Source organism: Hemibagrus wyckioides, linkage group LG28 (assembly GCF_019097595.1).
Source record: "Hemibagrus wyckioides isolate EC202008001 linkage group LG28, SWU_Hwy_1.0, whole genome shotgun sequence".
NCBI lineage: Eukaryota > Metazoa > Chordata > Actinopteri > Siluriformes > Bagridae > Hemibagrus > Hemibagrus wyckioides.
The window spans coordinates 5,440,195-5,457,679 of NC_080737.1; the positions used below are offsets into that span (position 1 = coordinate 5,440,195).

A 17,485-nucleotide genomic window follows, 5' to 3' on the forward strand; every position below is an offset into this window, starting at 1 on the left:
GGTCTTTGCAACAAGAGGGGTGAACACACTGGATCTTGCCAACACAAACAATCCCAACACGTACTGCGTGGGGCCCTGTCCCCCACCTCAGCTACTCAGACCACATCTCTGTTATGTTAATTCCAGCATACAGGCTGCTCTGCAGACGCACTAAATCGGTGAATACCTGGTCAGCAGGAGCCATATCTGGCTTTCAGGACTGTTTTGAGTGCACTGACTGGAACATGTTTAGGGAGGCTGTAACTAATAGCGATTCCACCAACTTGGAGGAGTAAACAGCATCAGTGACCAAATACATTGGCAAGTGCATTGATGACATGCTCCAACCAGAAGCTATGGCTGACCACAAAGGTGGTTGAACTGCTTAAGTCTAGAGGCTGCGCCATCAGAGCAAGGGACGAGACGGCCCTAAGAACAGCAAATGAAACTCAAAACTGTCCTGAGCCATCAGAGGTGCAAAGTGTGCCCACGGCAAGAGAATCCACAGCCACCTTTCTGACAGCGGTGACAATATGGAGTTAACCCACAGAAGTCAGCTGGTCCAACAACATGCAGAACAGCTAGTGGATGTCTTCACTGACATCTTCAACATTTCCCTGAGCAGTGCTGTTGTTCCTACATGCTTAAAGTCCACCACCATTGTCCCCATGCTGAAGAAGTCTACAGTGTTCTGTCTCAATGACTACCGTCCCACCAAATTCACACCCATTGTAATGAAGTGGTCTGAGAGGCTTGAGGCACATCAAGACCCTGTTCCCACCTTCACTGGATCCCTGGCAGTTTGTGTATTGTCTAAACCGATCCACGGATGCCATTGCCATGACCCTCCATCTGGCCCTCATGCACCTGGACAGAAAGGACACTTATGTACAAATACCATTCATAGACTTCAGTTCAGCATTCAACACAATCATCCCTCAGCACCTGATTGAGAAGCTGAGCCTGCTGGGCCTGAACACCTCTCTGTGCATCTGGATTCTGGACTTCCTGACTGGGAGACCTCAGTTAATCCGGATCAGGAACAGCATCACACTGAACACTGGGGCCCCTCAAGACTGTGTGCTTAGCCCACCACTGCTCACTCTGCTGTCTCACAACTGTGTAGCAATGCACAACTCAAACTGCATCTTCAGGGTCGCCAATGGTCTCGTCAGCAAGAACAGGTCAGCATACAGAGAGGGGGTGAAAGAGGGAACAGCCTGGTGTAGAGCCAACAACCTGTCTGAGCGTTGACAAAACTAAAGAGATGGTTTTTGACTTCAGGAGACCAGCTGAACTGTACCGAACTCACACACAAACACACACAAACACACACACACTCAAACACTCATTCAGTATCTATGGCTACAGCACCACCCATATAAACACTATTTACATGAATTTTGCACATGCTATATTTGCATATTCACTCAAGTGCTGTTCCCTTTCGAGGGAATTACTGACGCTATGGGATGTAAGATGTAAGATGTGAGATAAAATGTCACTCTGGATAAGATGCCAGCGTGAGACAATGGGTCTTCACAGGCCCGATGTCAGGTGAATAAGGTATACAAAGTAACACTGGTCAAAAAACAAGACAACCAATGAATATATTCAAATGCAAAGTAATTGCTCACGGCACCACAGTTACATGATTGCCAGGTAAACTGACCACGCATACTGGTAAAAGGTAAGTATGTACCTTGAAAAACTTACACTGAACACAGGTAAGTATTTACAAAAGAATGTACAAAATACAAAATGAAAGACAACTTTAAAACATTACATATACATTACAGAACATAGTGTGTTATGCGTAATTTGATTACTGTCGGGGTTGGAAATGGAGTGGATATGTTTGTGTTTGTTGTGAAACCAGTATGCAGTACGCCTCAGCAGGGGATTACGGAGGAGAAGTAACGTAAGATGCGATGTGTGTGTGTGTGCTGCACTAACCAACAAGGACAGGTTACTCTGTCACAGCCAGAAATGTAAATATAAATGCATTAAGATGCTATGTTTGCCCAAATGAGGTACCCAGGCCTTAGGCTCAACCCAGAAAAGTGTTTGCTTTCTCCCTCTCTTAGAATCACCTTCTTGGGGATAGTTTGGGATACAGTCACGATGTGGGCACTTCTATCTCCCACTTCGGAGGGGCTCCATCCTTTCTGCCGTAAAGGACATCTGACTAGGCCAATGCCTCTCTGCCGCACAGGCGCAGAGGGTGCTCAGCTCATGACTGTAGTGAACAAAGCTATTCCTTTGGGTCTGCTACACGAGACCCTCATGTGGCTCAGAGGTTTTCACCCCTGGAAACACCCTTTTTAGGGTCATACGGGTTACATGTCACAAGCTTCATACCCTTCTTATGTAGACAGACCCCAGTTTCTCACCTTGGGTCCCACTCTTAGGGTGTGTCAAGAGTCTTTCCCGCTTCAAAACCATTCCAGTCTCCAAGCAGCACCTTGTGCTGGGTAGTGGCCTATGAGGTGCACTGTGAGGCTTCGACTTTAGGGATTATGGCTCACTCCACTAGGTGTATTGCCTTGTCCAGCACTCTGGCTGGGGGGGGTTCCCCTCCAGTATATTTGTGCTGTGGCGGGTTGGTCCTCTCCACTAGTATTGGCGTTCCCAACCATGACGTAGCGAAAGGGAACTACAACAGGTTACGTATGTAACCCGCTTCCCTGAGATGGGAATGATTCGCTGTGTGGCTAGCCACACCCTGGGCGTGCACTCGCGCTTCCTTCAGGCAAATAGAAGCTGGAGTAATGTGACATAGATGGGCTTTTATGGACTTGTTGGTGCACTGTGCTTCATCATGATCTAAACTAGCTGATAAGTCAATGTGATTTCACACAGAGCTTCAGACAAATGCGTAAACCATGACGCAGCGTCTCATTCCCTTAGGGAACCGTTTTACATGAGTAACCTGGTGTAGTTTATACACACCATATTTCAATGCTGCAACCAGCTGCTGCAATTATATATGTGTATATATGTTTACAGGAACCCTCTTATTGCACAATTTATTCTACAATATACAGAATTTACACTGGTTGATGCTGTTTTGTGCATCTGTCCTGTATTGTTTTGTCTGTCCTGTGTTGTTTTGTCTGTCCTGTATTGTTTTGTCTGCACTGTTTTTGTCTTGCACTGTCTGCATTAGGTTGCACAACATGCAATTTATGTGACTAAGACAACTTACTTTAAGTCCTTAGGTCTGTGTTTTATGTAGTTCTGTGTTGTTCTATGTAGCACCATCCTGGAGATGGTAAAATGTACTGCCTCAAAAATATGTTTGAAATAACAATTAAAGCTTCTTGACCTGACTTGACAAGTGTTTCCCTTAAATGTAAATGAGGCCCAGATAAGTTCCAGCATGACAATACATTTGCAGCAAGTAAGGTCCATGAAGACATGGTTTGCCAAGGTTGTAATGGAAGAATTTGAGTGGGCTGCACTGCAACAATCTTTGATTTGCCTTCCAACCAGAACTACCAGCATATTTTCTTCCTGAAAACAGGCTCCCAAGTAATGTAAATCATAACAAAAAAGTGCTATATTATAACTATATAAAACAGATTTGTAAAGCATTTATAATTCTGTGACTACTGGAACTGTTTAAAATGTCCATAACACTGGTTAAAATGTCTGTTCCTGAGGACAGTATTGAAACAGATGATTGCATTAATTTTACTGATAATGAAAGTGTCATTTTTAGATATAATATTTCGTCTAATGCTTCTTTCCTGCAGTTCACAGAACAAAATGAATCCCATGGGTCAGTTTTGAAAAGCATGGTGACAGGTTAATGAAAAAATATACAAAAAAATTAAAGGAACACATCAGATCTCAGTTGGGAAAAATATCATGCTGGATATGGAAAGGGTAATGTGTTGGGAACGAAAGGATGCCACATCGTTTGATGAAGACATCCCAAAAATTAGAGTAAAAAAATGATGCAGCAGGCTTGTCAGCTGAAATTTCACTGCAGCAACTCAAAATGGTCCTCAGTAGTTTGTATGTCACCCACATGCTTGTATACATGCCTAACAACATCGGGCATGCTCCTAATGAGACGATGGATGGGTATTTCCTCCCAGATCTGGACCAGGGCATCACTGAGCTCCTAGACAGTCTGAGGTGCAACTTGGCAGTGTCGGATGGACTGAAACATAATGTCCCAGTGGTGTTCCATTGGATTTAGGTCAGGTGAGCGTTGGGGCCATTCAATGCTATTAATTTTCTTTCAGCCTCCAGGAACTGCCTACATACTCTCGCCACATGGGTCCAAGGATTTCATCCCGATACCTAATGGCAGTCAGGGTGCCATTTTCTAGCCTGTAGAGGTCTGTGCATCCCTCCATGGGTATTTTGATAGGGCTCTGGCAATGCTCATCCTGTTTGTCCTTGCACAAAGGAGCAGATACCAGTCTTGCCGATGGGTTAAGGACCTTCTATGGCCTTGTGCAGCTTTCCTAGAGTAACTGCCCGTCTCCTGGAATCTCCTCCATGCTCCTGAGACTGTGCTGGGAGACACATCAAAACGTCTGGTAATGGCATGTATTGATGTGCCATCCTGGAGGAGTTGGACTGCCTGTTCAAACTCTGTACGATCCAGGTATCCGTTCATGCTACAAGTAGTGACACTGACCCTAGCCAAATGCAAAACTAGTGAAAAACAGTCAGAAAAGATGAGTAGGGAAAAAAAATGTCCACCTGTAAACCATTCCTTTTTGGGGGGTTGTCTTATTGTTGCCCATCTAGTGCACCTGTTGTTAATTTCATTAACACCAAACAAGCTGAAACTGATTAACAACCCCCTCTGCTACTTAACTGACCAGATCGATATCCCAGGAGTTTAATTGAATTGATGCTATACTTTGATTAAAAAAGTGTTCCTTTAAACAAATAAACAATGTATGAATGAGGAATTTTAAAGCATTTTAAACTATGCATAACCTCCATTGTGTCTTACTGAGCATGTTAGAATGAGAAAGTAAGTATGCCAAGGAATTAAATCCTGTGGGCTAATAAAACTGTTATACCATTATAATGACATACAGACAGGATTTGCAAATTCTCTGTAACTTTTTGATGGTTCATTGCAGAGGGCTGCAAATCAATCAGCATCTTTGTTTTTAGTGAGACACACTGTATAACAATTTTATAAAAATGAATTAGCCTAATTCTGCATTACAAGAATTCTGCATCACAAAGCAATGCATAACGAATGTAATATAATGCATCTTTACTCCAGAGTACTCCAGAATATAAAGCAACTATATGTAATTTTTTCATTTTCATTTTTTTTAGCATGAAACTATTTGGTCAAACTGGCTATTGCAGCACTATTTTTGGACTGCTGACCTGTCGCAAGAGCCTTATCTGCTCCATTTCCTCTCTGAGATGCTCCATCTTTCTCCTCATTGTGAAACTGGGGTCTGTCGAACCATACTCCTGACGACTACTGCGGGAAAATGCTGAAATATGGAGACATTAATTGATATTAACAACTTTAAATACATTAAATATCAATAAAACATTAGTGCAGGCTTGGATAACTATGGAATATACAATGTATGCATCATTTTTCATATACTCTTCTTGGTAGCATACACCACTAGAAGAGGTTCAGTCCTTGATTGAAAATGGTTTATTTATTTATTATTCTTGGATTGAATAAAGTTTTGTTAATATGTAAAGCTTATTCTTAGAAATATTTCATGCATTATTTGACCTAACACAAAGAAACAGATCAATTCCACAGGAACTACAGGGAACTGGTAGTTCAATTAAGGTGTTAAATTAAGGTGTTGGACTACTGATTGGAAGGCTGTGAATTCAAATCCCAGGGCCACCAAGCTACCTCTGCTAGGCCCTAGAGCAAGGCCATTAACCCTCAATTGCTCAGATGTATAAATGAGATGAGAAATATAAGTCACTCTAAATAATGGTGTCTGCTGAATGCTGCGTTATACACCAGTACTGCAGGGCATCTGATCTGTTTTACATACTTTCCTGCCTTTCCTGCTTTATGTTTTTATGCCCTTGTTAATAGCACAATGACTAACAGAAGAGTTTTGTTCTGCCATTAAGGTTAATAAACATGGAACTATGTCATGGGGACTAAAAAGGTAATGCATACTGACATCTGAATGATATAAAAACAGGAAAACATCACCTAAGATAGGAAGTTCCATTTTCTGTAACGTCTTCCTTAGAATTTCCAAAATATGATGACAAGGTGATAAAGAACAATACAGTAGCTAACCTCTGAACCATAGCTTCAATGGCATAATGCCAAAGATGCTATTCTCTTTGACACTCAACAGGAGAGCAGGACTGATGTTTTGGTCAACCATTTATAACTAAAAGTGAGTTCCACAGAACTTTCCAAACAGGTTTCAACATAAAGCATTCATCCTGCACTTTCAGATAAATCGCCCAAACTAGTCCAAGTTTTTTTTCTTCAGCAGCCATGACTTTAATTTCACGGAGGCAAATGTGGGTGTGCACTACTTTTATGGCTTCAGCTAAAACAACATGCAACAACTACAGCAGATGTCCGTGCTTACACTCCTGCAACACAAAGCAGGTATTGTGTTACTTATGATAAAAAGAATAAAAAGAATTAACTGTCATATTTTGCAAGGATAGTGGTGTACAGTGTTTCCATTTTGATAGGAATATTTTCTTTTAGATCAGGAAACTGTTTTAAATGGCTAAAATGCAGACTATAATAGCACCCTAAATATTAAGAAAAACCAAGAACCTCAACAAGGACTCACAAACACACTATATAGGGTCAGTGGCTATAAATTCTTCAGTCCACATGTCTAGGACATGTCCCTCAGACATGCCCCTCAGTCCTCAGGTCATTTTATAGCCACATCATTGAGATCATCTTAAGTAGTAGCTACATGATATTTTGGGAAAATACTGCTCAGCTAAAAAAATTTACAGACAATATTTGTCCAGCGCATTTTTCTATAAACGGTCTGCTTGACAGCAGTTTTTCATTCTATCCAAGCAGCAGCCACACCTGAATTTTACTTGTAGGTCAATATCAGTCATCTAAACAAGTGGAATCAGGTGTGGCTCCTCCTTGTTTGGACTAAAAATCTGCGCCACACCAGTGCTTTGTGTATAATCTTGGACAGCCCTGGCAACGCATCATTAGTGGTGAGCTTCTCTTCTTTCAGTACTCAGGAAGGCCTGGAATATTAAGGCAACCTAAAGCACTTTTGTTTCCTCTGGAAGATGACACTACAGCACTGGGACATGCACAGACAGGCTCCAATACTACTCCTACAGAAAATAAGGATACTTTCACAGTTGCCTTTAATTTTTCTAGCTGTAGAAAATTTTTTTTTAATTTCCCTTCACTGGAGGGAGGCCCAAATATTTTCCAGCATGTGCACAAAATAAGCTCTATGAAGACATGGTTAGGAGGGAAAGAACTTGAATGTATTGCCCAGTACCCTGACCTCAACCCCTGAACACCTTTAGGATGAATTGGAATGCACTCCAAGCCTAACACCAGTGGCTGATCTTACTAATGCTTTTGTGGACGAATGAGCACAAATCACCATGTCTAGTTAAAAGTCTTCCCAGAAGAGTAGAGGCTATTCTCAGTAACAGTACTGTGGGATATACACAAATAGAAAGACTATACCTGATCTCGGCTTCAAGCCAAAAACAGTCAATGTTGTGCTGAAGTCTGGGGAATGCATTCCCTCCTGCAACAAAAAGAATATTCCAATCATTCACATGACATTCTCTGCAAACTTTTTCAATACAGACACATATTTTATTTATATCAAAACAATTAACATGTCCTTTGGTGCTATGAGTCTGAATGTGGATTATTCACATAATCACGGAACAATACTTTCATATCTTTTATTAGCAATTTTATAAAAGTCATATTTGTTTCCTGTCTCTGTGCTGTCTGTTTGATTTAGGTGACTGAGTTGATTACTAATCATCTTTATCTTTATCTATCATGCGTATTAGCTCTTCTTTTGGACGCTGTATCTATGTGTTTTATACATTTGTGATTTATTGTTTAGGTTACAAAAAAGTGCAGCAAACAAATCAGGTGCAAACGTTGAAGGTATTTAAAGATATCCAAACAGTGGTTGACTTAAAATTTGTACAAACACACAATCATACACATAATCTCACCTCACAGTCATTCTCTGTGGAGTTTCTTCGTGCGCTTTGGCACTTGTACTGGAAAAAAAAAAGGAAGAACAAGAATTTTCTTTATTTTGAAGTTCATCCAAACACCTCACTGGACCTCAGCCAAAATATGAATACTACATCAGGGACTAAGATGAGTATATTTTGTGTATGGGAAGAAGAAAAAAGATGGTGTTGATAAACCAAAGTTTGATGAATCAGAACATATAGGTGCAGATACAGATGGAATGTCATTGTGTCTGCTATTGATAATGACACCAGCCCTGAATACCAACTTCCACATCAGCATGTCATCTACTGTTGCTGCCACTACTGCATAATCTAACAGCAAGGCATATCTGAAAATATGACAATATGCAATATGGAATAAAAACAGAAGGTTGCCCAAGGACAAGGACTGTCTGATTATGGTCAGACATAAAACAGCACTCTCTGGATACGAGAGAAGGCATTCTCTGCTCACTTTTCACTGAACATGTCATGCTGCCCTGTGAAACAGCAGGAGCAGCAGCTCGAGAAGATGTGCTAGTTGGCTGCACAGGTTCACTGCTGGCTGTGGGGTGGAGACTAAAAATCAAGAAATAAACAGGCTGGCATTACAGATGTCCCCTCAACTGAACTACCAGCAAATGAGAAAATGAGATGGAGTGCTTTGAAATATTTTCAAAAATTCTAATATCATATACTACTGTTAGCATCACAGCTGTGCTGTGGGTAGTCCTCCACCTAAATCATATCTAGTGTGCACCGGTCCTATGATGGTCTTTTTCCTTTGATGAACAAGGATAGTCAATAATGTAATGCCTAACACTTATACCTATTATATACACCGATCAGGCATAACATTATGACCACCTGCCTTGGTCCCCCTTTTGCTGCCAAAACAGCACTGACCCGTCGAGGCAAGGACTGCATTAGATCCCTGGAGGTATGCTGTGGCATCTGGCACCAACATGTTGGCAGCAGTTCCTTTAAGTCCTCTAAGTTGGGCGCCACAATAGATTGGACTTGTTTGTCCAGCATATCACACAGATTGAGATCAGGATTGAGATCAGGGAAATTCAGAGGGCAAGTCAACACCTCAAACTCAATGTTGTGCTCATCAAATCATTCCTGAACCATTTTTGCTTTGTGGCACGGCACATTATCCTGCTGAAAGAGGCCATAGCCATCAGGGAATATCGTTTCCATGATAGGGTGTACATGGTCAGCAACAATGCTTAGGTAGGTGGTATATGTCAGTAACATCGACATGGATGGCAGGACTCAAGGTTTCTGAATGCAAAACATTGCCCAAATCATGGCACTGCCTTCTTCCCATAGTGCATCCAGATGCCATGTGTTCCCCAACCGTTTTTTTTCCATTATTCTTTGCTTAGGTGACAGGAACAGTAAGTATGTTAAGAAGAAAAAAAAACTGGTTTTAGTTGCAATTCTCTTTATTTTACTTAAATGCAAAAATCAACTTGTACACATTCAAAGTGTACTGAAAATAGTGAGATGTAAAAATTAGCACTTGTATGACTTTACTACAGGAGACGGGTTTGGAGTACGGCGCTCTTTATTTCCCAATCCACTCTGTAATGACCAGTCACGGTGAGATAACTCTCTGTAATGACCAGTCACAGTGAGATAACTCTCTGTAATGACGTCACGGTGAGATAAAAATAGATGTGACGGTAGTGTGAACTGCGGGTCGAGCACTTTTATAAGGTGCCGAAAGCCCACATCACCGATCACCGAAAACGGCTGCAAATCTTTAGCAATGAACACCCCTACTGAATTTATTTTTTTTTGTTTCTCTCATAACCAGTTGTGTCTGAATGCTGGAAGGAATGAGCTAGGAACTGTTGCTTTTTGGATGCCTGTGTTACCTGCTCTGCCCTCCTGCTTCCACACAGTGATATCTCTGGGTGATGGAGCTGCAGATGTGTGGTCATGTTGGAAGTATTTCCATGTGAGTATCTAACTCATGTGTAACAGTGCTTGCACACAGTCATTTTTTGTTTACCGTTTTTGTTTCATCGGCATTACAACAAATCCAAAATGTCCCCACACCACAGATCTGAAAGATTTCTCATATTCTCATATTTTCACATATCCTCATATTTTTGCCAACTTCGCTTCACCGCTCGCCATGGTTAGAGTCTGAAATCTGACACCAGCATCGCAAGCATGTTTAAGCGCCCCTGACTTTAGCACTTACAGATTGGATATTTACTCGTTTATCTGTCTCAGCGCATAGACATACAGTACAGGCAAACACAAACAGGCAGTGCAGGGAGTAAGAAAACGCATGGAAATGATTTAAACGAAAACTGAAAAAAACGTGATTAACATACACTTATTGAACCGTGGAGGTCGTACCGAATGGATCAATATTATATTGAGTATTGTGGCATCCCTCCTGGCCATCCACATGATGTAAAGGAAACATGATTCGTCAGACCAGGCCACCTTCTTCTAATGCTCCGTGGTCCAGTTCTGATGCTCATGTGCCCATTGTTGGCACTTTTGGTGGTGTACAGTGTCAGCATGGGCACCATGACTGGTCTGCGGCTATGCAGCCCCATACTCAATAAACTGCGATGCACTGTGTATTCTGACACCTTTCTATCAGAACCAGCATTAACTTCTGCAGCAATTTGAGCAACAGTAGCTCATCTGTTGGATCGGACAACATGGGCCAGGCCCCACATACATCAATGAGCCTTGGCTGCCTATGACACTGTCGCCGGTTGACCATTGTCCCTTCCTTGGACCACTTTTGATAGATACTGACCACTGCAGACCGGGAACACCCCACAAGATCTGCGGTTTTGAAGATGCTCTGATCCATTCGTTTAGCCATCACAATTTGGCCCTTCATCAAACTCGCTCAAATCCTTACGCTTGCTCATTTTTCCTATTTCTAACACATCAGTTTTGAGGACAAAATGTTCACATGCTGCGTAATATATTCCACCCACCCAGGTGCTATGATGTGGAGATAATCAGTGTTATTCACTTCACCTGTCAGTGGTCATAATGTTATGCCTGATCAGGGTGTGTGAGTGTGTATATATATATATATATATATATATATATATATATATATATAGGTTCAGCTAATAAATTAAAATAGTAAATAGCCATAAGTCTATAAGAGATCTCAGCATATTACAGATAAAACGTGTAACTACATGGCCCTGTAATCTCATGTTCTATCTGCTTTTTCTTTCATTTCTGTGCACATGGTGGAAAGTGCAACTTGGATACAATTCTAATGCAGGTGCCATACAGATGATGAGAAAGGATAAAGTACTTTTTTCCCACCATTAAATGACAAATTCCTCATTGTTGCTCAAGAGGAAGTATTGTTCTTCCTGCACTCTTTAAATGGGTTAGGTTCCCTACACCAGTTTACCAGTTCATTAGTTATCAGATTACATATATAACATATAGTCCAAGTTAAGACCTGAATTGGGTCTAGTATGGAGGAAGGGAGGATGGGACACCTTAATGGGAAATGGCTAATTAAGCTCCCCATGGCTAATTAAGCTCCCCAGACTACTTTTCTGTCTTTTCTTTTCTGCTACTAAGATATGAATCTTGACTATGATAACAGCCCAAATCGTGTCAGCTACAGATTCTGTGTGTGTTATGTTTTCTGTCAGAGTTGTTTGCAACTCTAAAACTGTGGGATTATTTGTAACAGCATGTCACTGCTCCACTGAAAAATGGGCTTGAGGCCAGATGATTTTGCAGGTAGGTCAAAATGTCTCATTGTTCCATCAAGATTTAGTTTAGGGGAATTGCTAAACTGTTTACTCATTATTCAGTCATCACACACACAGTTACACACATTTCATTTCATAGCCAATTTTCACACACTGCTAAGTAAATAATGTTAGAATCAATCACTCAAAGATTATTCTGTCAGTGTGTGCAAACAGTGTGTGTATGTGTGTGTGTGTGTGTGTGTGTGCGTATGTGTATGTGTATATATAACGGCATTAAATTCCTCCACCCTCAACCACCCAGTTTCCTTTTAGTCTTCCCATTGTATCCACCCTCTCTCAGATTGTGAAACCTGTCTTGGCTCAAACACTGAGACGCAGGTTAAAAGGGAACATGCATACAGCAGATTGCTACTCCTCCACTGATGACAGCACAGCACTATTAAAAAGGTTTAGACCAAACATACAGATTTTATCAAGAGAGATCAAACTGATTTGAAAACACATGTCTGCACTCAGTTCTGCACTCATGACATTTGTCATGTTCAGGGTTTTTTTTTTTTAAAGGCAATGAAATATTGCATTATGTGTATTTTCATATCAGTTTTCAGCAGCAACAGTGACTGAATGAGAGCAGAGGCTATCACCACTCTTTGCACAGTAGTGGTCATAAGGAAACTATAAAATTAACCGTGTTTCCCACAGCAAGCTGGAAGCATTGTTAATCAACTGATGAAGGAATGTGGAAAATGAAAAGTTCAAGTGTTTAGCTCCATCACTTGGTCATTAACAGGTAGATTGGTTGAGCTGCTTTTCACTTGCAGTGGAGCTTTTTTTTCTTTTATAAAACTTACTAATAAATTTTTGGAATAATATTTGTGAAAAAGTGTCATAATATGTTTTTTTTCTTTTTCCGTTTAAAACAGACACTGGTCTTGCTATTGAATTTAGACTTCTGGACCATAATATAAATCTATCTCTCAGTTCTGGCCATTGTGTGTTCCTGTGAATGTGTACCTTGAGGTAGTCCTTCCTCAGGTATTTGTTTCGTCTCCGTTCTTCATTCTGGTTTAAAATTGGAGGAAGCTCTGGCCATTTGGGCTGACTTTCGCCATTCTCCGACTTCAGACTCCCATCGAACGAGCAGGATAAAGAAGGCTTAGAGTAAAAAAGACATGATGGTTCAGCCTTGCACTCCAAACAGGCTTATTCTGCTTTTTTTTTAAAAAAAATAATCTGCTGGTGGACAAGTTCTCTTGTTTGGGCATATGCTCATGGTAACAGGTTGCAGTTTAAAGTGATGACCATTATGACATGATGATAAACAACAGGGCTCTTGGTTAATAGCAGTAATAAAATAATAATGGCTATAATGATGATGATATTGATGATGATGGTAATGAGACCTCAGAGAATGTGGCATCTTCATCTGTGAGGCCGCCGTCCTTCAGAAAAGACATGTACATGCAAAAGGAGAAAATAATCAAACAGGAGAATGTGAGAGAGGTTTATGAAGAAATATGACAGCAGGAAAGGGCAGAAAAGTTAAAGGGAGAGTTAAAGAGCAGCTGAACAATACGCAGAAAACTGACATCAAGCTGTTTCAGGGAGCATGGAAATATGATAGATATGTGAGATCTGCAAATCAAGGCATGTAAGCTGAGCAAAGTGTCCAGCCAAACTTTACCAGAGCATGACAAAATTCTCTTCCCTGAAGCTACAACATGCCCATTAACAAACTGCAACAACTGCCCTTATATGCCGTCTAAGCCAGTGTAATGGCAGTGGGAAATATTTTGGAACCTAGAAGTCCATAGCTGCTGATATAACTGGTCAGGTTTGGTAAACTTACATTTTACAACACACTTATTTTACTTTTATTTTTATTTAGCTGAATTTGCTGTAAGCTCTGCCTTTTTGATTGTGGTTCCTAGCCTTGTTTCCATTGCGTATAAGTTCTCACACACATCTCATTACAGACGTACTAAACTTACCTTCTAGACAAAAATGACTACTTATACTTGTAATGTACAGTATGTCCTTTGAGATAATATTTCACCCTGATAAACATGAAAGCTGTTGGTTTTATCAAAAATGTGTTAATGTTGTTTGTCTTTTAAATATTTTTCTTATAGTAACTAATTTCTATGAAATCTGCTGTTGTTTTATTATTATTATTATTTAAAGAAATTGGCATTAAATTCAAATACATTTTGAGTGCACAGTGGAAAAGTTGGTGGACCCATAGATTGGATTGGTGTATGTGTGTTTGTGTGTGTGTGTGTGTGTGTGTGTGTGTATGTTTTACCTGTCCACACATTGCTGAAGATGTACTGCTTCCCTCATCCAGTGATGCACTGCAGGAAAAATACAAGAAGCATCATCATGTCTAGGTGCAGGCCTAGGTTCAATCCAGGTGCAGATTAATGTATTTCTGTTCATTAGGGCTAGCAAAGGAACAATGCAATCTACAAATCCATTTATCAGATTCACATCCAACAAGGAACAAGGAAGATCTAAACAGATTATACTTTTGCGTGTATTTTCTTATCAGAATCATCAGATTTCTAAGAATTGGGCTGTTCCTAGGCCAGTCACACAGCTGGCTCTGCTGCTGGGAACCCCACTGAGCTGCTAGAAATGAGCATCCATGCATGTCAAGGTCTGGGTTTATGCCTGTTTATATACTTGTATAAACTAAATGTTCAAGTATTTAGGTATACCCACATAGTAGCTACCCGCACTAGATATTTTATCAGGTAAACATACCATACCAAGGTATCTGTTATGCACAATTTGTTACCCTATTAAATTCTCTTCTATTAAATAGATAATGGAATAATGACATAAATCTATAGTGGACAGCAAACATAAATTTTGTCATCCTAGCACAGCTTATTTTCTTGTTCTTTCAGCAGAGACAATCAAGACATAACCATGAGAGCTTACAGACTAATGCTTTGCCTTGATCAAGTTTATGCCAAAGCTATACATTTCACTTGTTCTTTTTTAAAGAGCAGCACAATAATGCTACCTGCTGAAGTAGTTAGGTGTGTGTGTGTACCTCCTAACAGTTTGTGATGGAGATCTCTGTTTGCTGCTTCCTCCTGAATGACTGAGAAATCTGTTGGGGAAAAAAACACCCAACTTTCACATAGCCATGATCATATCACACACACACAGAGCAAAGGCTCCACAATAATACTGTTCAATACCTAAATCTAAATTCCACAATAACACTGTGTGAGTTCAATACCTAAATCAAATTCAAATGTGGTGTTGTCCTGGTATAGTTGTATCAGCCAACTGTGTGTATAAATAGCAGGTGTGTGTGTGTGTTTTTTTATGTGCACCTATTTCTTAATGTGCAACTATGCAGCCACAGACCCCACCCATCCTATATATTCTATGCGGGTGTGTGTGAACATGCTTTTACAAGCTTTTACAAACAGGCTTGCTCACACACATGGACTGGCACAAACACATGCATGCAGATCCATTTTTTATCAGATATTATTAGCTATCATAACACAGAAGAATTAGTATTAAGACTGTATATACTTAAAATATGATATTTCTGATGGAAAGAAACATTTCTTCCAGACCTGAAGGCAGCATTATAACCATTTCACCACTATAAATGTGCCTGACACACTTCCTCCGGCGGAAATCAGATTTATGAAATCTGAAATAGTGACTGTAGATTAATTTAAAATGGCAGGTATAAACAGCTTTGTGTTATGGCGTCCCACTCCTGACCTGATCCCTCGAGATGAGGGCCTGAACGACAAGCTCTTGTTGAGTACTTCCATTCCTCTGGGACTCGGCAGTCACACTGATGTGCACAATAAAGGTTTTTTCTCATAACATTTATACCATGCAGTCTTGAGTCACTTGAGCTACATGCAAAACTGCAAATAACTGTACACCACTGATGGGAGTACAGTTTATGCACACTTATTGTGTATTGTGTTTTTGGAACCCAGCCTTAAATTCTACCTGAAAGTGTTCATGTGCAGCCATGCGATTAATGTATGCAGTGGAGGAAGCTCAAAGGAAAACCCATGTTACAAAATGTTCTTCCACAAGAAGCCAATTTCATAAAATTCCAAACATTACACACTGTTTTTAATAAGCATAACTGCTTCTGGTTCCTGCTCCAAAAGGTGTTTCATAACTGACCTAAATTTAAACTCATGCTGGTTGTTAAACAGGACTGATCACCTGTGTGTTGAAGCTGCAATTGTGTGTGTCTGTATGGGTTCATGCAATAACATAAGAGGTACATTCATGCTTTTGGGTGGATACAGCAACAAACACAGATACACTAGGGCTAATAATGATAACATTATCCCACCCTCACATCCAAAAACGTGATCATGCACACAGGTACACTCATGCAGGTGTGTACACGCACAATTCCACACACACTGGTCACCACCTCCAAACACAAACAGATGTACATGCATTTACTCTCTCTCTTTCTCTCTACCTGTGTGTTCTCCCTGCAGCCCTCCTTCGGTGGATGAGGCTTTCTGCTCTACAAATTAAGGAGCGCCTCCTGAGGTTATATGACATGTATGATCAGTGATAATGTTCCAGCATTGGGGTGCAAGGGCAGGAAAAAACAAAGACGTGGAAGAAAAGATAAAAGGATAGAAAAGAGGAAAGCATGTAACATTTGTTAGTAAGTGAATGTAAGAGAATAGTGAAAAGTTCTCACATGAAAAGTTTTTATTTTTTGCCAACAAAAAAGTTGTTATTATGTAACCAATAACTGATATCAGGGGCTGGAGCTATCAGTTTATCCAGCTACTGTCAAAAAGGTTTTGGGGATATAGGAGGATGCTGGAGAGCATGTAAAACTCCACACAGACACTAAGCTGAGCTCAGGATTGAATCAGGAGCAAATGTCTAGAAGCTCACAGTAAACCTCACAAATGTGATCATTATTTTGATATTACGCATTAATCAGTAAGCTCACACACGATATTACACCATATTTCTTAAACTGGGGAAAACATAAAAGGGAATGTCACAAATATAGGGGCCTTCATAATCCAGCAGTGGCCTACTGCCGTTGGGAAAAAAGGGTTTGTTCAGTGAGAAAAAAATGAACTTAAAAAGTGAAATTACATGTGATGGTAGGAAAGTAGGAAAAAGGTAAAACGATGAACATTCTAAATAGGATGCATGGAACCCCGTGTGTGCGTCTACATGTGTTTCACCTGTTCTGTTGCTCCTGCTGCAGCAGTTGCACTGCAATTTTCCTAAGATCCAAAACCTCCTTTAGCTCATCATCATCTTCTTCTTCGGCAAGCTGCTCTTTCTCTGAGCTGAGATAAAGAGAGAGAGGGACATAAATATAATAAGAGAGACAAAAAAGAACGCCATGATGACATCTATTAATACAACCATTTTATTACCATTGTGTATAATATATACAGTGGCTTAATGTACTGAGCCTCCACAAAATGGAACCGAATATCACACAATACAAATATTATTTGTACACAATATACATAAGTTTTACACAGACATTATTATTATTTTTTTTCATCTCGGCGAGGTTTTAG

The 17,485-nt window shown here is 40.3% G+C and overlaps 1 protein-coding gene across 5 annotated transcripts in view; it reads right to left on the reverse strand.

Moving 5' to 3' along the window:
- lrch2 (leucine-rich repeats and calponin homology (CH) domain containing 2) overlaps positions 1-17,485 on the reverse strand; it is a 55,957-nt gene that overhangs the window by 12,946 nt on the left and 25,526 nt on the right. For 2 of the 5 annotated variants that reach the window (XM_058383044.1, XM_058383043.1), the window contains exons 11-19: positions 17,138-17,245; positions 16,402-16,470; positions 14,974-15,033; positions 14,218-14,266; positions 13,316-13,354; positions 12,927-13,067; positions 8,173-8,220; positions 7,661-7,724; positions 5,353-5,465 (exon numbers count right to left, since the gene is read on the reverse strand). In XM_058383044.1, coding sequence (XP_058239027.1) covers positions 5,353-5,465; positions 7,661-7,724; positions 8,173-8,220; positions 12,927-13,067; positions 13,316-13,354; positions 14,218-14,266; positions 14,974-15,033; positions 16,402-16,470; positions 17,138-17,245 — 691 coding nt within the window. The remainder of the gene's footprint in view (positions 1-5,352; positions 5,466-7,660; positions 7,725-8,172; positions 8,221-12,926; positions 13,068-13,315; positions 13,355-14,217; positions 14,267-14,973; positions 15,034-16,401; positions 16,471-17,137; positions 17,246-17,485) is intronic. The other 3 variants (XM_058383045.1, XM_058383046.1, XM_058383047.1) reach the window with 3 other exon arrangements.